The sequence below is a fragment of the Channa argus genome, chromosome 18 (genome assembly GCF_033026475.1).
Source record: "Channa argus isolate prfri chromosome 18, Channa argus male v1.0, whole genome shotgun sequence".
Classification (NCBI taxonomy): Eukaryota; Metazoa; Chordata; class Actinopteri; order Anabantiformes; family Channidae; genus Channa; species Channa argus.
The window spans coordinates 9,823,432-9,846,042 of NC_090214.1; the positions used below are offsets into that span (position 1 = coordinate 9,823,432).

Here is a 22,611-nt window from a genome sequence, read left to right on the forward strand (position 1 = left end):
CCCAGCCACTCACGGGCTAAATCCATACTCTGAACTGTATTATTGGGGTTTTGAGCATCAAATCTACTGAACATTCTTTCTGTTGCCTAGAGTCACAATCAATTCCCACAAATGAATGTGTTTAAAAGTACAACTGGTGTGTGTTTGATTGTCAGGATGATGAGGAGCACATAGGGATTTATGGATTGCATGGCCTGACTTTCAGGCTCTGTAGTGCATTTATAAACATAATAGGTTTTCCTGGTATGACAGGAAACGTAACTGAATAGTATATATTAGACGCATTACAGTGAATCCTTTGTTAGAGTTTGACAGCATTAATCACTGCTAAGGTTTTTGCGTTTCATGAGAGATGAAAGTTCAAGTCTGGGCACATCAGATACAGGTATGGATGTATAAAGAGACTGAGGGTTTCTCAGAGTGACTTATCGACAAATTAGAGAAACACGAACAAGTGTCAGAAAAGTGACAGAAATTCTTTTGACGTGTTTTTTGATTGTGTTGGTGCATTAGTGCTGAGAGAAAATACTGACATTAACCCATTATGAAAGGATCCTTTGAGTAGTAAAGAAACACATACCACTTCATTAAGATATGATTATTAGTTGTAAATTGTTACTTAGGTTGTACTTGTCTTTTAGCCTAATTTAAGGATCAAGGGTCAAATGTTACAAAAGCTAAAAATGACCAGTTTGTTACCATTTAAATAACATACTGCATATCACAACAGAAAACTTGAACCATGCACATATATTTTCCCATAGAGGTTTATTTTTAATTCTTGCATTAAGTTGTATTAGTTGGTTTTAGGGGCAAATTAAGGGCATGTAAAAAATAAAGCACAGGATGCACATTCTTACATTGATTCTTTATTCAGTTTCATTGCATCGCCGTAAAAAAATAACTTAAACATTGATGACTCAGTGCATTACTATACTGCAAGTGAAATTAAAATATTATAGAGTATATTATTACTATTATATTACTTTTACCATTTAAGTTCACTGTCCCAAATTGCAAAACCCTGGCCATGTTTATAGTTCAATGCAGTGGCTTTTTGCAAAAGTATAATTGAAAACTGTGAAAAAGGACTTTAAGATTTAATGTGAACTCTTTGTAGAGTCAAACTCTGCAATAATTTGACCATAAAACATAGTGGAGTATAATGTACAGAAAACGTATTTATGAGAGGAGCTTTATGGTTGATTAGTATAAAACAAAGGGTTTCTGTGTGGGGGCTGTAAACTGATAGTTTACCCAGCTCTTTCTGATTAGGATGATGTGTGGACCTATATTAATCCAGGCTTTATGAATAACGTCTCATAACAAAAGTGCAACTCAAACTTGAGCCTGCCTCACACCTCCGCCAATCATCGCTGAGCTCGTGCACGCCGCGGCCAATGACAAGCTCCGGGCCGCTCGCGCACAGCCGTTTGAAGGGAGGTGCTCGGTAGAAAAAGGAAAAGTGTGGACCAGCGAGCATCGAAGCTCGAACGGCAAAAGCAGCAAGATGTCAGCCTGAAAAAAAAGTAATAATATATGTGTATTTTAGTTGAGTAATTAAACGATTATTTATCTTATTATTGAGTATGTTACAGTAAGTATATGTCAAGTTAGCCAACTTTGTGTTGGCGTGTTTTGATTGATAGGTGTGTGGATTTTATCAGATCCTTTATGGCTTTGATAGCGACTGACCAGAGCTGCGGGACGTCGGCAGTTTACGGCAGAGTTGGGCAGAGAAAAGAAGTTTTTCAAGACAAATCGGAGGGTTTCAAAACTGCTAAAATGCAGCCTAAAGAGACTGAGTATTCAACAGATGGTCTGCCCAAAGCGTTCCTGCACAGCCTGAGGACGCTGTTTGACATTTTAGATGATGGTGGACGTGGATACGTTCACATTTCCGAGATCGAAAGCCGCTGGCAGGGCGCAGAGACCCGGGAACTTCCCGGCGGGGTTCTGGTTTGCCTCAGGAGAGTCACTCCACCGCATGGCTGCCTCACCTTTGAGCGGTTCGTTGCGGGGCTGCGGTACTCCATGCTCAACCCGGAGAACAACTCTCACTTCAAGGCCCAGGCTGCCGTGCACCCACAGCACAACCAAAAGCAGTCCCACAAACCCGCCCCACTGTCCACATGCAGCGTCGGGACCCGGGTTGAGAACAAGGTCCGTCCGCTGGGGCCGAGCAACGTGACCAACACTCAGCAACACCGGGCCTCCTCTCTGCACAACCGGATCAGGCCGGAAGACAGCACTGGGTACCCTGCATGTGGACCGGCGCGTTTCAGCGTTGGCCACGAGAGGCCCGGGCGGAGTTTGGAGCGGATACCCGTCGCTCCGGAGGGCGCGTGTTACAGGAACGATCCGTCTCTTGCCATCAAGCAAACACAGCCCCAACAGAGCCGGGTCAGGTCCATAGAGTCACTGGCTCTGGAGTCACCACAGCTCCAAGAACAAAGTAAGTGGCACCGTGAAAGCCAGGGAATGGTTTAAAGTCTGCTCAATAAATCCCTTAATAAATCCATCAATGCAAAAAAAATAAATAATAATAATTAACATTTAACAACATTTAAATATTGTTAAATGTTTCTTTATTGTTGATTGAAGCGCTACTGTCAATAAAAGGCTGCTTTCATTTGCATATGAATCCCAGTACCTTCATTCCACATAAAGGTTTTCTAATTAAGCTGCTTTTTCTGTTTGTGCCTCAGTTTCCACCGCTCTCGCTTCACTGGTCTTAAAACTGAAGCATACCTAGACACAAAAAATGTGTATTAGAGTTAAAGGGAGCTACTGCATCCCTGATTACCTATAGGGGAGAATACCCTTGAGTCCAAATTCCCATCAGAATGCCCTTTGATTGCATACAGAGCTGAAGTGAGATTTCAACTGTAGTCCTGCAGTCTTTATCTCATTTTATAATTTAGTTGGATGTAGTGATCCATGTAGCACACAAAAGGGGCCAGTGTGTGCAGAGCCTGCGTGTTAATGCTTGACATTCTGTGGGAGAGAGGTAAAATGGCAACTTTTTCCTTCATATCACACTTATTTTTTCCCACTGGTATGTTACTTATCATTTTCATATTGTCTGTATTGTTACTCCTTGAAGCAACCAATCACCGAAGAAAATAAATTTTATGTGTTAGCATACTTGGCCAATAAATCTGATTCTGATTCAAATTATTGGACATCTATTTGGTCATAGCCTGTACGCTCTGTTTAAGGCCCCCTGCCCCAATTATGGTTGCCTGGTTGAATAATTGCTCTTGTTAACCTTAGCTCAGATTAGAGATTGTGTCATAAATTCCTGTAGAGAATTTTCGACCACAAGATTGTGCATACTGGAGGGAGCACAGAGTCATCCCTGTCATGGCCCTTTAACTGGTGGGGAAGTGATTGTCAGTTATATGTATGTGCTTTTCCCTGATGTGCTGAATGTAGGGTAGGTTGGAGAAACCGCTGCAAGGACTTCCTAGTTTGCCTGCTCATTATCTTTATCATGCATACAGACTTGCTGTTGGTCTTTCTTTCTCTCACAATCATATAAGAGTCCTTACACTTGCTCTCTTCTATATACACGCGCACATGCACACGCACACACTTTCACTCAACTAGAGTTTGTTCAAGTTTGCCTGATCTCTATACAGCCAGGCCTGTCTGGAGTTATCAAAGTGACATTCTCACAGTCTCTGTGTTGAGCCCTTGGGGATTTCTATGCTTACACCATTTCACATAGATACATAATACATAGATTGTAGATGAACAGATACACTACAAGTTATTTTGCATACTTTTGAATCTGATAGGTTGAAAATCCCAGCAGCCATATTCCAAGGTCTTGTGGGATGAAGGGTGTTGAAGAAAATGTAAATGCATGTTTTTGTGAAATTATATGGTCAATAGTTAGATGTGGGTGTAATATATTCACATACTTTTGGCTGTGTAATGTAGACATCAGTGTCCGTGCAGTAATCCTTCACATGCAGCCAAACCCTGCTGGATTAGGCCAGATTACAGCAGGAAAGACCAGGGCTCACTGAATCACTGCGTCAGTGAAATCCTCCCCAACACCCTGGACCTGACCACAAATTCCTGACATTAGCTAACTCTTTTGCTCCTTGCTTGTTTTTGGGAAAGGTCAGCATGGGTGCTCTACATATAAAACTTGATAATGATAAAATACCTCAGTTGATACCAGGGAAATCGTACTGACAAATTCCACAGCCAAACAGCCAGAGATGCTTTGCAAATTTAAAAAATTCAGTTTGAAGAGGATAAAGTGTTAGATGTTTAATAAAGTCGGGGACACCAGATTGAGGTGGATGCTGAGGTTGGAGCTGCAAGGCAGGAGGTCTAGAGGAAGACCAAAGAGGAGATTTATAGATTTAGTGAGACAGGACATGAAGTTAGCTGGTGTGAGAGAAAAGGATGCAGAAGACAGGGTTAGATGGAGGCACATGATTCGCTGTGGCGACCCCTGAAAGGGAACAGCCGAAAGGAAAAAATTTGGAGAGGATAAAGACAATCTTCTTCATCAGATTTCATTCTTATCATTCTTTTTATATCTGATAGAAAACCTCAGAAACAGAACAGAGATTTAAGGAGAAGCATGCAAAGTAAATTAGACTTTAATCAAAACTAGTTTATAAGTTATGAACACAAACACATGCTAGTAGCAACTCTGGGTTCAGCGCCTTAGGCAAAGACTTTCAGACACAGGAACCAGAGGAGCTGGGAACTGAACCACTAACCTTTTAATTGGTGATTGGCCCCAGTCATGTTTGGAATACTTAAAAACTGTGTTGAATAATTTACAGTTTGGTCTTTAGCACAAGAGCTGACAAACTGTCTCACCACTGATCATTTAGTAGTTGTTCTGGAACATGCCTATCACATTACCTTTATCAGCAGATAGGCTTTGATGAGTTGACATGAAATCAAAGATCAAATTTCCATATTTGTTTGAATGCAAAAAAATGTGGTAGTGCTGAAAGTTGTTTATTACATTGTAATTCAATTTCCAACCATCTCACTTGCCAGTAATGGAAATCCTAACAATCTGTTTAAGGTCTAATTTTAGAGTTTCTCAGAATAACATTATTTTCTATATTTTTAGCCCAGATACCATATTTGCTTTCAACTGTGTTGAATTTCTCATTCACCATGTGATGGAGTCGTCTTGCCTGTTGATAACAGAAACATTTTAGAGTAAAGCTCCCTCCTGTGGTAGTCACTAGCAACCAAAATGCAATTATGTGTTGTTTTGTTTTTTCCTTCACCTTCTACAGATCTGAGTGGGTTTTAACTGTGAAATTATAAACTCACATATTTGCCCACTTGGGATTTATTTAGAAAACATAACAGAACCACTTAGTTACTGATACACCTTTTATTTTCTTCTTTTTAATGTACCTTTATACTGGTCTTGAATGACTTTGAACATTTAATACATTTGTGTGTTTGCTGAGTCAGATTCACCTTCCAAACTATCAACTTTTGTCTGTTTGTTTGAGGCATGAACAAAGTTTGTATAGTAGTCCACCACAGACATTTAAGCATTTATAATAACCTAATTGAATTTAGTAAGTGATATTTGAATATTTTAATAAGGGATTGAAGAACTTTTTGCTTGAACTGTTTTTGCAATTACATTTAATGGACCAAATTTAAAATTCCAGCAATTACAGAATGAATTCCAAACTACAGCGTTGTATTGAAACTGATTAAATGTGTCTTTTTCGTATTTGTGTAGGTATTGTGAAATCAAGTTTACCAAGATCTCAGAGTGAATCAGCAACTGGATTTACTGGTGGCTCCAGGAGACACGGGCGGAGTCGGGAAGAACAGAGGCGACATACCATATCCAATGGAGTGGATTATGGAATGGTTGGTATACAACACACACAGAAACTGTTTCTACAGAGTGTTTTTTTTGTTGTTGTTGTTGTTGTTGTTGTTGTTGTTTTAAATAAAGGTGGACTGTAGCTTTGCTTGTTTCATTGACGACCTTTAACACATAGCACAAATAGTTTTGTAATGATAAACAGTTGCTCAACAAACCATTTCTGGGTTTACTTTAGTGATCTGATGAGGACTCACCCAAAACCACCTGGTTCATCGGATCATTAAGTTATCATTATTTGTTTCCACTATTCAAATTACTGCTGCCCCTAACCATTTTGTTTGTTTTTGTTTTGTTTTATAAGAAACAATTAAAGGGTAGGAAAGTGTCAAATTGATGTCTTTTCATTGATAAATTACTGAAACAATTATTTATTGACTGCAGTGATCAAAACTGTGGATTTGCTCTTCAGTCAAAAAAGTAAGGTGACAGATGACTGTATCTGTTCAGTGATTTTTCTGCGAGTGATTAGTCGATATTTGGAAAAGTTATTACCTCTTATTGTTAAAATAATAATAAACTTATCAACACTTTTAATTGATTTCACAGTTTTGCAGGTACCAGAAATTGTCTGGTTCTAGCTTCTTAAATGTAAGGATTTGTTGTTTTTCTGATATGTTTGTAAGATGAATAACTTTGGCTGATTTTGACTCTTGGTTACACAAATCAAACTATTTACCATTTTATGTAGCAATATTTTTATAAAAATTTTGTGCGTGTACATACATATGTATGTTAATTATGTTTTTTTTATATGTCTACAATAAATGAAGTAAGAAGGCACCAGGAAAAGGGGTGGGTGAAATAATAAATCTAGTGCAGACTCCTTTTGACTTTCTATTGGCATCTACATTCCCCTCCCATCCCTATGCTGCCCTCCTCCCCCTTCACTCGGCCCCTCCCAACTCCGGGCTGGAGCTCATGCGTGCTCCCACTCTAAGTTGCTCCCCCTGCCTCACCATTTCTCATTTTTTCCAGCTCACCACCTCTTTCTCTCTGTTTGTGTCGGCATCTCCATTTCTTCTCCCCCTGTGTCTCGAGAGGCTGACTGACCGACTCCCCTGCTTCTCCCTCCCTTCCCCCCTGCCCCTCTTCTCCTCCCCCTTCCTTCTATCCCTCCCACCCAGGCCAACTTGGCCCGCTGTTGCACTAATGGTAGTGAGCCGGGTTGGGCCCAGGGGCCTGGTAGAAGTAGAAGACTCTCTTGGCCGCCCTGGCCCAGCCTGGACAGCTGTGTGGGCTGCCTACACTACTGTTTTCATTCCTCTCAGCAGTAGCCTCTACAGCAGCAAGGCCCTGCACTTTTTTCTCTGGGTGAGTAGGTTGAGAGGGAGAAAAGAAGGGAGACGTGTTTGTAGAAGAGAGAGGCATCTTAAAAATTGGTATATCCTAAACAGGAAACTCCTAGAAATTTTAGAATCTTCGGGACATGTTTGTTTATTGTAGCACCTCCAGAGTTTGGACTAAATCAAATGATTATTTGAATGGCAGAACTTTAATGATTTGAATCACTGCTGATTATCAGCTAAGACTGGCAGTTATTTGTTGTGAATTGCAGTGTTTTCCTGTCCTTTGTCAGCTGTTTTGTTATAGTATTGTGGAGCTTTATGGTTTTGTTGGATATGAAAAAAGTTGTCAGTTGATTAATTGACTAATCATAAACAGTTGTCATTTGCAGTCCCAAACTGTCTCGGTCTTTTTGGACATGTATCCCACTGTCCTATTTTAGAACTTTGGCTTTTAATGGTATTTAACCATTTTGTGCTGCTTCCTGGATGAAGTTTAAAGGCTGCTATTTTATTTTCTATTATTTTTTTAAAATCTAATCAGCTTGTGCAAAGGCTGTCATGTTATTGTATGGGGCATGCAGACAGCAAACATACATGCACATTAAATTGCTATTTTATCTTCTCTTTCTTTTTATTTATTTTTTTCTCTCCTGTACATTTAAGCAGCCTGATCATGGTGCTTCATTCTAAATAGTCCTTTTCCATTCTCTTTTCCACATTGTGGGAAATGGGACAAATATGGTAAACAGAGTTTGAGTTATTTGGTTAAACAAATTATCTTCTGGTAGTTTCCTTTTGTAACATGTATCCTGGCGTGTGATCAGTGGAATGTACTGAGCTGCACAAGAGGCAAAGGGTGGTAAAAAGATGACACACCAGGTGAATGAATGCCAGCAATGAGGCCTGGACTATGGCAGTGTGCTGCATGGACAGCCTGGTCAGCACAACTCAATGCAGCATTGCTGGGAGACACACACACACACACACACGCACACACTTTCCCCCTCTCTCTCGTTCTCTTTCTCCTTCTCTCTCTTTCTCCATAGTTAAAGTGAGTTTGCTGTTTACCCCATTCTTACGTTGCTGTGTGGTTGACAGCAGGCTGATTGCTCCTCTAAACATTGTTTAGGAGTGGAGTTCGGCACAATTGGTATGCCGCCATGTCTTGCCCGGCACAACTGAGTTTGCTGCAGATGCTCTTGTGAAAAAATTGTGGTTTGTCTATCCTGCAACCTGCAGGATAGACAGTCAATGATTAATTCTTATCCATGATCCAATGATCCATGCTCTCTTAGTGATTGTGTGGGAAATATGAAAATTAAATGTTTAATTTAAATGGGTTCTATATGTGATATATATATCTGGCTTGTTCTTAATAATAAAAAAAATAAATAAATTATCTTGTCTTTTACCCTTTATTTGACCCCACCCACCCTCCTTTGTTACTTTCACCTCTCACAGTTAAAGCAAATGAAAGAGTTGGAACAGGAGAAGGACTCTCTACTCGCCGGCCTGGAAGTGGTGGAGCGGGCCCGAGACTGGTACCAGGGCCAAATCCATAATGTTACAGAGAGACAGCGACAGGTCGGCCAGAGTTCACACTGCATGGTCAGTTCCACTACTGTATATTTAATAGTTGTATTTTCATTGCTTGGGGATAGGTTAAAAAAATGGCCCACATATAAACTCCAGGTTAGATTAAAGTTATTTCCTAGAGAAATAAACCAAATGTGAAAACTTGTTTGTCTTCTGTCATTGTGAACTGAATATACTTTTGTGTTTAGGACTTTTGGTTAGATAAAACAGGCTTTCTAGATTTTTCTCTCTTCACTGAGAAATTATGATTATTTATTTATTTTGTATTTTTGTATAAATTTACTTCTTTTTTTTGTCATTGCTTAGACTGATAAGTTAATGATTAGTAAAAATACGCAAGTAATTATTTAAAAAAAAATGTAATTCAGTAATTTTTTTAAAAGTAGATTTTCTTTTGATATTTACCCTTTTTTATTTATGTTTATTGTGCCTTTTTGCCATGAGACCTTTCAGACTACAATCTTCAGTTCATACTTTTTGTCTCTTTCAGGATTTGTTCACAGAAGCCAGCCAGAGTCGCATGAATGTTTTGATTCCCAAACTGCAAGAAGTAAACCGCTGTCTTAATGACCTTATTTCCACCACTGGAATGGTGAGTGTTAACTGCTAACAAATGTTGTTACTATGTTCTGGTAAAATAGGAGATTAAAAAAACAGTAATTGTTAATCAAAACAGCATTCAGAGAAGTCCTCATCCAAACCTAGTGAAATATAATAATTTTATATTTTTTAAAATAAACACTGGTTGTTCTTTGTTTCCGAGCAGTCATTTCCCTCCAGTGGTATTCAGACTGTAACACCCTCAATGAATTCCCAGCCTCCCGCTCCAGCTCCTCCGCAAGCCATCCACAGACTGAAGGACCAGAACAGACTTCTCACACAGGTTAAAGACAGTCCACAAACTGCATATAGTTAGAAACCAATGTATCCTGTCAGTGTATGGTTGTCATTCACTTCCTTTCTTTCCTTCTTCCTAATAAGGAGGTGACAGAGAAGAGCGAGCGGATTGCCCAGCTGGAGCAGGAGAAGTCAGCACTAATTAAACAGCTTTTTGAGGCTCGAGCTCGCTGTGTGCAAGACACTAGCACCCTAGACTCCACCTTCATCTGAAAACAAATACACTCCACCCAACAACTTAACCTCACTATGTTTCAATGTGGAAACAACTAGACATCATGTTGACATTATCTGCACTGGTCTGGGGTGAGCTTTTATAAGACTGAAGCCAACACTTTGTTTACCCAACTGAATGCTTTTTGGCAGTGTTGCACCTTTTAGTCATGACACGCCAACACCCTAACCTGCAAAATGTGACCACTCCACCCAAACCAAACCATGCACTACAGTGATGTGAACGCTCCGAGGAATACTGACCAAAACGACTTGCCCTGAGAGCTAAAAGGCTCTGCTGTCTTAACGTTTCCTACATAAACTGTCCCATTTACACTAAAATTACTGTAAAATGTCAAATAAGTCAGATCTCATGAAATCTCATCACTTTGTACTTTGCAGTGCTTTCCACTTTCTAAACACGGCTGCTGCTCCACTGCACAGGCAGTAGAAAAAAACTATTGTTGGTCCAAAAAGAAATTGGACAAAAATGCCATATTCTTACAAGTTAATATGAAACAAATGCCATAAGCATGCTGTAACCTATAAGTTACATTTTCTTATAAAATTTGGTACTAAATATACTAAAAGACACACTTTCTCCTTGTCTCTCAGTTTTTACTTCATTTTAATGTAACTGATAATGTTTACCTGACATTTCCTTCTGGGATTTAGTGTTTAAGCATTAGGAAAAAACTGTTTTTTTTACTCTATTTAATGGTAGCATGTTGAATTTTAGGGCCTTTTATGAATTTTAGGATGAACTTTATTCTTTTTTTAAGATTAAAAAACAGATGGGAGGGCAGGCTACAAGCCAATGAAATGTCGAGGGAGAGAAGTCTGCCTTTAAAAGAGCAGATGTTCATGAACAAATCATTACTTTGGCTACCTTGTACTGCAACACCCTTATGTCTTTACAGTGGATTCTTTGCATGGGTCCCATTCTCAGCTATAAAATATCTATCTGAGATTTGTTGAAACTTGTCTGTTTTATTTTTATTTAAGATTAGTTTTGGGCATAATATCTTTATTTGATAGTGGACATGGTATAAAATAGGGAGACAGGAAATCGAGGCATAGAGAGAGAGAGAGAGAAAGGCATGTAATGCAACAAAGGTCTGCTTGCAGGGACATGAACTGTGGATGTTGCAGTTATGATGCTACTATATTCACAAGTTACAAGAGACATTTAGTTAGTCAGTAGCAGTAGAAAGAATATTGTAGTATTATTATGGATCTTTATGGTATTGCCTGAGTGTCTGTGCATAATATAGTTGCATACTATTTCTTTCCCACTTGATTATGTTTGTTGCTGCTTTTTTCCTTCTCCCTTCTCCTTTCTGAGAATACTCCACCTTCTGATGAAATGTAAAAAAATAAATATGACCAAATAATGCTGACTTTTTTTTGGTTCGTTAATGTTAATAATGGATTGGGTTACGTTTTATATAAGCACGTTTTAAAATTCGTGTAAAAGGAAAAACAAAAATTCCAGGATCTTTTTTTGTTTTTACGTCAATACTAAGGATGATGAGGACTTAATATCTACACAGCGAGTCTAAGTCTTTTGTACACCTTTGTAAAGCAGAGTTGTTTTTTTAATGAAGATTATGGACTAAAATAATTACCTGTACTATACCAAATACCCATTGAATTTTTGTCTTTTTGTATGGGGTGAAATTAATGTATTAATGAATTAATGATGTTCATTCAACTTCAAAAAGCTCTAGTATTCTGTAAAATGGCTCTGTTAGAGCAGAAGCAGCTTTGCCTGCTGCAACATGTATTTCAGCGCTGGTGCAGAATTTGGTCAAACTCTGAGAATACTCTACCTTATAGGAGGGAGACCCATCTGCTGCGAAACTGACACCAGTACAAAAAGGTTCATGGACAGACACATATTGAAGTAAACAAACTTAGGTCTAGTTTCAGCAGATGGCCTGCCAAGCTGTTCAAACACAAACATGCAGAAAACAACACACAGCATAAATACAACATAATGAGAATGTGATGAGTTAAATAATTAGCTCACAAAGTAAAACATATTTACTATGACAGTTTAGTCACTGCACTAATGAATAATTATGTCTTAATTATGAGGTCAAAGGTCACTTCAGATTTCATTCTGTAACTCTCAAACAACACAATACAAAAATGCCACAAGCAACTTAATGCAACAAAAAACACAAATTTATGATTTATGTGTAGTATATGTGGCAGGTCTGTTTTCTGCCAATTGAAGTGAAGGACAAACATCTTGAAACATGTCAGCCTCACGTAACACATTACACTTTGTTACACTGAATTGAATCAGAAGTGATATTCTGGACTGTTGCATCAGTTGTTTACTGCCGATTTTCCGTCAGGCACCATTGGTTAGTTGCATCATTGCCAATCAGTGTGAATGGATGAACAAGCCCGTCTTATACAAAGCTCTTTCATATTTGAATAATTTTCCCCAAACTTCCTTATACACTTATGTGTCACTCAATTGCTGATCTTTAACCTTGTTTTATAATGAATTAATTTGTTAGTATTTAAGCGGTGATGGATGCACAGGGGCCTGTAAAGACATCACCGCATCCAGGGGGAGATCTTCAGCTTCCCCGCCCCTGTCTCGATACTGCGATTGGATGATCAGACAGAGCAGGATCCCTGAAGTCTTAAGTCATCTTTCAAAAGATGTTTATGATTCATTTTGAGATGAGGACTCGTATATTATCACACTGGGACAGACCCTCACAGGAGTCACATTCACTTTAGAAAGGTGCTTCTATATCTTGTTGAGCGGGTGAGTGTCATTTTGCATAAACTTGTTCACGTACAGCATGAATTTTACAGTTGTAGCCATGTTTTGACTGCTTAAATATTCTGTCGGCAGAATATTGCAGTATATATCTGCAGGACACTATTTATAGCCAGGTTGCACATTTACATGTCAGTCTTGGACAAACAAAGAACTGTGAGAGTCGTGCTACAGTACTTCCTACATCATAAAGGTAAATAGGGGTGCGAAAAGGAAACAGGTTGGATGTGCCTGCTGATTCAGTGATGTACTTTAGACCACTAAGGGTAAATTATATCAGTTTATTATACCTAAGACCACTAAGTATAAAGGTAAGAGCATTCATTTTCCATTTATTCATTCATTTAGGTTTTAACAAATTACTGTTTGTTGTTTAAATGCATGATTAATTATTTACTTTATTCTCAAGATCAGGTTTTCCATTTTTTCTCAATTTCTAAAATGTGTTTTATTAAACTGGGATCCAACTGAGATCACCACCTTCTGAGCACAGTAGACATCTTCTCTTCTCTCAAATATGTTAGTACTTCACAACCTTTTTTATAACAGTTACCACTTGTCATTCAGAGAACCAAAGCTTTGTTGAATTAACTGTGTCGAGCAAAAGGAAATCACATGTTCACAGTTGATCAGCCTGTATCCTTCTATAAAAGATGCTCATCTATGTTGGTATTTGTGAGCCTGGATCCAAGACGAGGCAAAACTTTCAGTGTGATGTTGATGAGAACTTCATTGATTGACAAGAATAAATTGACTAAATTTAAAGTTAAGAAGATTTCAGATCTTCATTCAGATTTTTTGAATATTTCCATCCATCAATTAGCTTTTCTTGCACATTTTTAATGTTTTGTTAGTGTAAGATCATTTTACAAGCAGAAAATCCTTCTGGGCAGCGATCTTCTGTTTCAAGCCTGCATGAACTTAAGAGTGGAGACACATAAGCAAATGAGAAAACCTTGCTAAGTAAAGACTTTCCTGTTAAAAGAGCTTGAAGAGATGAAAGAACTGCTCAGAAATTAAACCGGGAGGTGGCATTCCTGCAGACTGAGCTGTCTAAAAAGAACACAGACAAAGAGATGCTTCCCTGAAACCTGAACTACTAGAGGAAGCTCTGAGCACTTTGTGAACAAGTGAAGAAAAAAGTGATGGATAATAAATCCATCCCATTTTCCTGCTTAAACAGGCGAGAAAACCCACCAAACATGCTTAGACTGCTCCAAAAAGAAAATGACCTGGAAATTACATTGAAAGTCTCTTTTATCCACCTATACCAAATCCCTGGGTTCCATCATCCACTCACATGGCTTTTCCTATCATGTGATCATGCTGACGACACACAGCTGTTCCTGTCCTTTCTACCGGATGATTTACTGTCTCATCAGGCTTTTCAGCTCAACCTCTCTTTTAAAATATACAAGAAATGTATTATAATTATTTATTATTATAAATAATGTATTACAGGGCGGCATGGTGTGGTTAGCACTGCTGCCTTGGTTTGACATTATTGACTATTACATGTTCAAATATTTAATCAAATAATTAGAAATAATCCTGTTGATTATCTTTCTTTGTCTAGTGTCAAACATAATATTCACCAATATGACAGATTCACAGTTAAAAACTAGACTGTGAAGGTTTTGCTGAAGTTGTCCCTTTAATATTTTTCTCTTTCTGTCTCTTGGTGAAGTTGGGCAGGTCATTTTCAGGATTTTTTTTTTTTTCACTTAATAAACGTAGACTTGTCAAACGATCAAGTTGGTAATAAATATCTGACGTTTATATTTAACCTATTTCCCAATAAACATTGGAATGTATTTCGCCACCCAGAAATCTTACATTAAATATGAATCATTTTTATAATAATTTGATGTCAAATGCTTTTTTCTTTTACATGCACCATGTGCACATAAGACTTCAGTAAATCTGTCTCAATCCAATTCTTCTGTTTTTAACATCAACGGATGATATCTGCCACAATTATCGTTGTCACAGATAATATTAGCCTGAATCAGACAATGGAGAAAGACCTCTGGAATGACTTATTTACCTCCACCCTTTGTCTTTTTTTTTTTTTTTTTGGAAATGTGTGTGTCCTTTTGTGGATGACGTTATGATTTATGATGTTTAGTTAACAGGCCCGTTAATAGTGTGTTCAGTGTAGAACAAATACCATTACCATACCAAGGATGAGACAGATAAATTAATAGATGTTAAAATGTTAATTAGCCTCTTAACGTAAAGTTTAATTAATGACCTGCAGAATCTGTGGAATCAAAAACTAGTTTCCGATAAGTAATTATTTCATCCACAACCTCAAATGTAGCTTTTTAAAAGCTGTGTTAAACCTGTTGCACTATACATTTTTTTCATGCAATAAAAAATATTTCCTAACTCCTGAATGCGATACTGTACCTGTCTGTCTCATCTGTCCCGTTCTTCTGACAGATTTCTGTTCCTCTCGCTGATGACCTCAGACGACTTCACACTCTGATCTTTCTATCATGGATGTTTTATACATCAACTCCTCCTTGCTCTTCATCTCCCACAGAACCCTAAACTTGACCACTGGTGATATGACAGTGTACCAAAGCTGTAAAAACATGCCTGCTGTTCTCATTTGGTACCTGAGCCTGCAGTTCATTAACATGTTCCTGGGTATCCCGGCCAACTTCATGGTGCTGTGGCTCATCCACAAGAACAAGAGAGACTCCTCCACTGCAGATATCTTCATCCTTCAGCTGGCAGTGTTAGATATACTCTTTTGTCTCATCCCACCTCTGGAACTGGCCAACATCATCTTCCTCTCCACCAGCAGCAACTGGTACATCCTGCGTTTCTTCTACGGCATGAAAGACTCCTCACCACTGTTCCTTTCTTGCATCTGCCTGGACCGGTATGTTGCTGTAGTACACCCCATCACCTTCACCATCCTCAAGGACCGCCAGCACAGAGCGTTCGTGGCCATGGTGGTCTGGCTGATCATTCTGGCCTATGCTGCTGCAAAATGTGTAGGCAACATTGCTCACTTTGAGAAAGTCTTCACAGCAATGATCCTCACAGCATTTGCCTTCATGGTCTACTGCAACATTGCGATTCTCTGGGTCCTGCGTCAGTCTGGGCCAAGCAGAGATGAGATGCATCCTGTGAAGAAGAGAGCCTTCAAGATGGTCCTCATCATCCTTGCCATCATAGTGGTAAACTACTTCCCCCCTGTTGCGCTGTTCCCGTTCCAGGACTGCTTCTCTCCTGAAGTGTTTCAGTGCTATATTCACTATTTTGCCTTTGGCTTGATGGACTTCAGCAGCAGCATTCAGCCTCTGCTCTATCTGTCCAAGGAAAAGCTGCCATAGCTGCTGTCAGACCAGCACAGCCCACATGCAATAGAGACACATGTAAGTTTGCTGTGTTTAATTTATTAATTTGTTGCAAACATGTTCTTGTTTGTCTGCTTGTATTTCTCCACAATTCATAGATACTAGCACCTAAATGATGAATGAATGATTCATTAGTTGTAGCCACAGAAAATAAGTTAATGGTTTAGGCCATGTTACAGTTTTTCATTTGCTAAAACACTAAATGCCATTCTCTGAACCAAATTCTTAGTGGCCTAAATTAATTTTTTGAATCAAACACTCTTCTGACCAAACCATAAACACTGTTCATGTACTTAGACATATTTTGAAAAACTCATCTGGTCTTTTTTGTTAAAATCTAAACACATTCTCAGTCACTAAGCACATTTCACATTGTGATACACTTTTGTTGCAAAGCACTGGCAGCAAATATGACCACAACTCCAACACAGCATCACTTTTACACAAGTCAAAATTGAACACACGTTTCTAATGACAAATTAGGCAAGATAAAGGTCATTTCAGACTGCACAGGTGGCACATGTGTATCCATCTACAATGGAGAGGAACAAACAGAGAGGAAGTGTTCATGTGAGAAGTGGAGCATCCTGTATAGGACATAGTTTTGGACAATGTGATCCTTCACTGTTTTGCCCTGATACATGACTCGTTCACCAACAACTTGTGCTTAATAAAGGTTTTCCTTCCACCTTATAGCCCCTTCCTGAATCCAATAGACGAGTTTTTCACTGCGTGGTGGGGAAAGGTCTATGACCAAGAGCCCTACACCAAGGAAAGTTATTTGGAGGCAATGGAACTTGCCTGTAATGATTTATCAGTGGAGTATTGTCAAGGCTGGATTGCACACACCAAAGGGTTTTCCCCTCGTTGCCTGGCAAGTTAAAGTGTTGTCGCTGATGTGGATGAAACCCTGTACAAAGACAAAATGAATCTCAATTATAGTTACCTTGTAGAGTAATGTGCTTTTCTTTTTTCTTTTTTGTTAGGAAAGTACTGAATGTAGATATCACTTTGACTACGATAATTTCTTCCTAATTGTATTTACAATAAACCTTTTCTTTTACTGTACTTACATGCGCTGGATTCTTTGACCTAGAATATTTTATATAGTGTCTAGCAAATGCTCTGGTGAATATATTTTTACTTGCTGTGTGTATGATCTGAACACATTGTTTGGTTTTGAACACACGATATCTGGTGTTGAGGTGATAGATACAGTGGGTGATAGAAAAGTCTGGAGTTTTATGAATGTAAATTAAATTTCTGAATTTGTGTTTAAGGTTTTGAGAAAATGGGTGGAGGTTTCAAGAAATGTGTTTTTATAATTGGGGAAAACTGTAATTATGTTTCAAATATGTGCTTGTTTCAGCTTCTCAAACAACAACATTCTTCTTTTCTACACTTGGTATTAAACAAATTTTTTAAAATTAACTGAAGATTAACTGTTTGAATGAAAACACCTGTTACACTTTTCTAAAGGGCACCACTGTGAACATAGTGATTTGTCAGTATGAATGTGTTTGGCGCTTTGTAGTAAAGTTGAATCAGATGGAAAACTGTTTCCAACTAGGAGGGGTTATTTTGGATGTTGAAAAAATAGGTAAACATTTGAGATTGACTTTTGGCATTGGAATTTTTGCTCTGACAATAGCCTTTTGTATTATAAAATTCAGAAAAACTGTAATAATCTAAGATAGTGTATATGTATATTAAATTGTGAGCTTGTATTTAATTCAGAAACTGCCAAATAGATTTAACCCTGAGCACTAAATTCTTCAGATTTCATTCATGAAAGATGTATGATGTCATTCTGCCTAACAAAAAATGCCATGACAGGCATGTGCATGATAATTATATGCAATTCAATTCAATGGTGACATATAAATGAATGGGGAGGGGGACCTCCAATGCTAACCAAGTGGAAGGATGCTTGTGTGCTGGTTGGTGTACATTTCATACACCTCTGAAAGGTGACAGGTGTAAGACAAGCCTCTATCACCACTTTCTCTCCTTTGTCATTAATATCACATTAAACTTCTGTTGTGTTTTTCATTAGAAAAATACAGGATTTAGGTGTATATTAGTGTTTCGGTTTGTTTAGCAGATAAATTGTCTCACGTTATACTGGATGCTTTATTTATCATGGTATTTCATCAAATGTGATGTGGTCACATGCATGTAGAAGCCTCACCGCGTTAGCATCTTCATAATATTTAGCCTGATCCTTTTTCGATTGTCACTTGTGAACAGATGATAACACACTGTCAGGACATACACAACTACAGGTCCCTTCTTGTCCCTTCAGGGGTCACCACAACAGAATGTGTGGTGTGTTGTAAGTTTCACAAAAAGTGGAAATGGATTTGAAAACAGTGTCTAATGAGGTAAGTATTGTTAAAGGTTTTGAAAACAAAGTTATTCTTTTGATAAATCGATTTTGGAAGTTGACAGTTTAGTTTTTTAGCAATTCAGAAAAATCTGTAATGAAATATAGGTGTGTATGTGTACTAGAAGTCAAAATGTATTTAAAGTACAGTACACAATGACAATCCATTCTGCCTCAGCATCATTTCTCCAGTCAGGGTCAGGTTGCAGGACTTTACGTGGCCATCTTTCAGTTCTACGGGCTGTTGTTCAGCATTAGAGGTGTACATAAAGCCTGGGAACTTCATACGCACAGGCAACCTGGTCCTAGTCTGTACACTGTTGTATTTGACTTTCAATGTTTCAAACCAAAAATATATTTAGAAATATGACAAATGATGCTGATAATAAGAAAATCAAAAATAATACACGGTTTTAGTTAATATTTCTTTTTAATTATACATACATCACACAAAAATAAGTCACAATAAAGTCCTAGAAGCTAAACACTGCTACGAAGGCATATAAATCAGCTGCAACAACAGTAACCGTGTGATCAACGTGAAATGTTGCTCTTGTATGCGTTTTGTCATGATAAGAGAATTCTGTTTCTTGTTATTAGAATGACCAACCTGAAACAAGTCACCTAGAGGACTAATTGTCTTTCTGATCAATGTGGCTTCACAAAAAATGATTTAGTATTGAAAGCCTGTTAATTGATACTGTATATTATTAACAGTAACATTATTACATGAATACATTCTTGTCAGTTTAAAGGATCGAACTGCTGACAAGCTATATACAGCATTAAATCACAGAGCTGCAGCTCTCACACTACTAGGTGTATATATGTGTATAATGGAAAATCTACATCAGTTATTTTGTTACAGTTGCAAGACGTTTTCTACACTGATGCTTAAGGTCAAGACTTAAACCTGGACCTGAGATTACTCAAAAGACAATTCAGTGGGGTCAACTGAAATAATGCTCTGACAGACACTCCTTTTTTTCTAAAAAAGCATTTCATAAAGACCTTATCAATTTTCCAGTAATGTACAGCAAGTTCAAGTGACAAACTGGTCTTTTAGTGTCCCAGTATACTCTGAGAAAGAAACCTACAAGGATTATTAGAGTTCATCAATTAAGATAAAAGCATACAGTACAGCTAAATATTTGGATCTAAGTCACATCAAAGATCAGAAAACGGTTCTATTGCACTGTAACACAAACATCACACACAGTTTTCTGTTATTAAATCCCTACTGGATCATTGGCACAGTAGTATGACAAAAAGATCAACTTCTTACTCACAATAACACAGTGCCAAACTTCATACCAGCACAGGGGGCTGCATTGCTGAGGGTCAGCTATTTAATGTACCCGACAGGCAAGAATATGTGGTACAGTCAGTCCAGATAAAGTAAATGGTTGAGTGTCTAAAATCTGCACAGTGTTTGATAATATTCACAGATAGAAAGATATTGTAGCACCAACTATTTTATCTTCCGCTGTGACAATTATGAGATAAACAGTAGAAATACAATTTTCATGTAACAAAGTCATCTACAAGAACTACGAATGTGTGCATATATGGAATTGATTGACCAACATCATGCATTACAAGACAATGCAGTATTGCAGGGTTCAGTTTTGCCAGAGCCCTCTGCACCAACAGAGTGTCTTGGTTTAAATAAATGTGGGAGCTTAAACAGGCCTGTTGTTGGTCTGAACACAATCTCATTTCAATTAGGTTGTAGACTGGGAATTAAGTGTCTCCGAAGCTGAAGGTTGGGCTGGGTTTGTTTCAGCCTCACTGGTGCTTCCCTCATTCTCCTTCTGCTCCTTGGCTGCATGCATCTTCAGGTGCTTTTTAAGGGAAGACTGGTCCGTGTATGTCTTTCCACAGTGGCTGCAGAGGTAGACTTTCTCTTTGGTGTGGACTAGCTCATGTCTCTTCAGATGGCCAGACCTGCTAAAGCTCTTGTTGCAATACGAGCAGCTGTACTCCTTTTCTCCAGTGTGAGTCCTCTGGTGCAGTTTAAGGCTGCTGGCAACCGTAAACTTCTTGCCGCACTCATTGCAGCTGTACGGTCTCTCTCCTGTGTGCATCCGCATGTGTATGGTGAGGTGTCCCGCCTGGCTGAAGGTTTTCTTACACAGCTCGCAGCTATAGGGCCTCTCACCAGTGTGAATTCTGTAATGAGTTTTGAGGTCACCCAAGCCATTAAACCTTTTCCCACAATAAGCGCAGCAGTACGGCTTCTCACCGGTGTGGATCCTCTCGTGTATACGCAAGTTCCCTGCATTGCTGAACGTTTTGCCACACTCCTGGCAGATGTAAGGCCTCTCTCCAGTGTGAGTCCGCAAGTGGACTTTGAGCTGGTTATGCTCGTTGAAGCGCTTCCCACAGTGCGAGCAGGAATACGGTTTCTCACCTGTGTGCGCACGTTTGTGTATCCTGAGCTGACTGGGATGGGCGTATGTTTTACTGCACATGTTGCAGCTGTAGGGCCTTTCTCCTGTGTGGGTACGTTTGTGGGATTTGAGGAGATCAGCCCGTCCAAAGCGTTTACCACAGTAACAGCAGCTGTGGGCCTTCTCACTACTGTGAGTCTTGATGTGGATGTTGAGCGATGCTGCTCGACTAAATGTTTTGGGACAGATGGGACAGCGCAAAAGGTTGTCATGAATCTCCAAAAACTTATCTACAGGAACAACATGTGAGTCATTCTCATTATGTGTATCCGCTTCTGGCTCCACAATCTGTCTACCTGCTTTTTCAGGCTCTATTGCTGTAGGGTAATATCTCAAGTCCTGCTTAAGAAAACTGTCACTGCCATCATACTGCAACACTCCATTCTGCTTCTCCTCCTCCTCGGTCTTAATGAACTGTCCATCCTGCATGTAGCTGTCCGATACAATGGTGACTTTTACTTCACTGTCAGTGCCTCTAGGATAATTTTCATGGCCTGAAGATGGCACCAGAGTTGCATATGCATTATGACTGTCACAGCTAATGTCGGTGCTTTCGTTTTTTAATGGCCTCATTGTCAGATTGAGAAGGGATGAAGGCTGAGAAAGGTCAATAGCACCACATTCATCCAGGCCAGACTCAGACTTTATAGACACAAGGCTCTGTGTGGGCACACATACCTCTAATGTGTTCAGACATGATTGTTCTACTGTATGATTAGTCTGGAGGAAGATAGGGGCAGAGGTTATAGTCTCTGTCATCGTGTCTTTATGTCTCCTCCTGCAGTTCTTCTTGTCACTGCTGCGTATGGACATCTTGAACATACCATGGGCGGAGACGATGGGATGAGTGTTCCACTCTGAAAACTTTTCTGTGGCATCTTGTTCACATGCATCTGTGAAAATACAAAGCCAGTATAATTTAAAAAATGTGCAGCTCTTAAACATATCTACAGCCTTGTTTTTAAGTGAAGGCAAACCAGCCTTATTGACGTCTGTCTCTGATACCCTTGATTTACTATTGTGTCTCGAAAACCAAACAGACACAGACAATTTACTGAGACTGCGGGGCAAACGGTCAACGTCTGCATGATGCTCCACTGATCGTTGTCACAACAAACACCTCGGTTGTTTATTAAATGTAGACAAGTGTACCTCTTGCAGCAGATTCTGCGCTCTTCTGTGCAAACAGCAGCCGCTTCAGGCCCTCGTTTTCAGACTCAATCCTCTGTATGGTCCCCTGGTACTCGGAGAGAGTCCGGTCCACTGAGTCCAGTATATCACTCACTGTCGCTTTAAAGATCTCATTCAGAGACGACTCCAGGAAGACCTTCAGGGCATTTGAAGTAGCCATAATAAACCGAGCGGCTGCGACTGCAGACAGCCCGACAAACGGTTTGTACACGGTTCAAAGTATCTGAAAAGAGTGGGTGTGTGCAGCTTTGCTGCCGTGTGCGGAACAAACAAAGGGCGAAGCGGACGGCGAGGAGAAGCTGGGCTTATTTCGATAACAGCTTACAGGCGTGTAGCGCCTCTGTCGGTACGGCGGGGTGTAGCCGGGTCCTTGAACAAGATTAACGTTAGCATTAGCCTGATGATTGAATAGTATTATAAACATAATATAACCGCGATGATAAAAGTTGTTTACATCACAGCAAGAAAAACTGCAAAACAACAGTAGCACTACCAGTTTACTGTACT

The 22,611-nt window shown here is 39.2% G+C and overlaps 3 protein-coding genes across 5 annotated transcripts; 2 read left to right on the forward strand and 1 right to left on the reverse strand.

Moving 5' to 3' along the window:
• The first annotated feature begins 1,431 nt into the window (after positions 1–1,431).
• sapcd2 (suppressor APC domain containing 2) lies at positions 1,432–11,294 on the forward strand. Of its 3 annotated transcripts, XM_067484777.1 has the most exons (7): positions 1,432–1,529; positions 1,668–2,455; positions 5,750–5,883; positions 8,650–8,796; positions 9,275–9,376; positions 9,548–9,667; positions 9,766–11,294. In XM_067484777.1, the coding sequence occupies exons 2-7, from the start codon at positions 1,675–1,677 to the stop codon at positions 9,892–9,894; spliced, it is 1,413 nt and encodes a 470-aa protein (XP_067340878.1). In that variant the 5' UTR covers positions 1,432–1,529; positions 1,668–1,674; the 3' UTR covers positions 9,895–11,294. The 3 variants fall into 3 exon arrangements, with proteins under 3 accessions (XP_067340878.1, XP_067340877.1, XP_067340879.1); XM_067484776.1 differs by having other exon boundaries at positions 1,449–2,455; XM_067484778.1 differs by having other exon boundaries at positions 1,452–2,455; positions 9,551–9,667.
• Positions 11,295–15,179: 3,885 nt separating this feature from the next.
• On the forward strand, positions 15,180–17,364 carry hcar2 (hydroxycarboxylic acid receptor 2-). Its single transcript, XM_067484071.1, has one exon. It carries the CDS (start codon positions 15,202–15,204, stop codon positions 16,048–16,050), a length of 849 nt encoding a protein of 282 aa, XP_067340172.1. The 5' UTR covers positions 15,180–15,201; the 3' UTR covers positions 16,051–17,364.
• Positions 17,365–18,871: 1,507 nt separating this feature from the next.
• On the reverse strand, positions 18,872–22,391 carry LOC137103585 (zinc finger protein 431). The gene is made up of 2 exons (XM_067484070.1): positions 22,066–22,391; positions 18,872–21,806 (listed from the first exon to the last, which is right to left on the reverse strand). Exons 1-2 carry the CDS (start codon positions 22,262–22,264, stop codon positions 20,185–20,187), a joined length of 1,821 nt encoding a protein of 606 aa, XP_067340171.1. The 5' UTR covers positions 22,265–22,391; the 3' UTR covers positions 18,872–20,184.
• Positions 22,392–22,611: the final 220 nt, after the last annotated feature.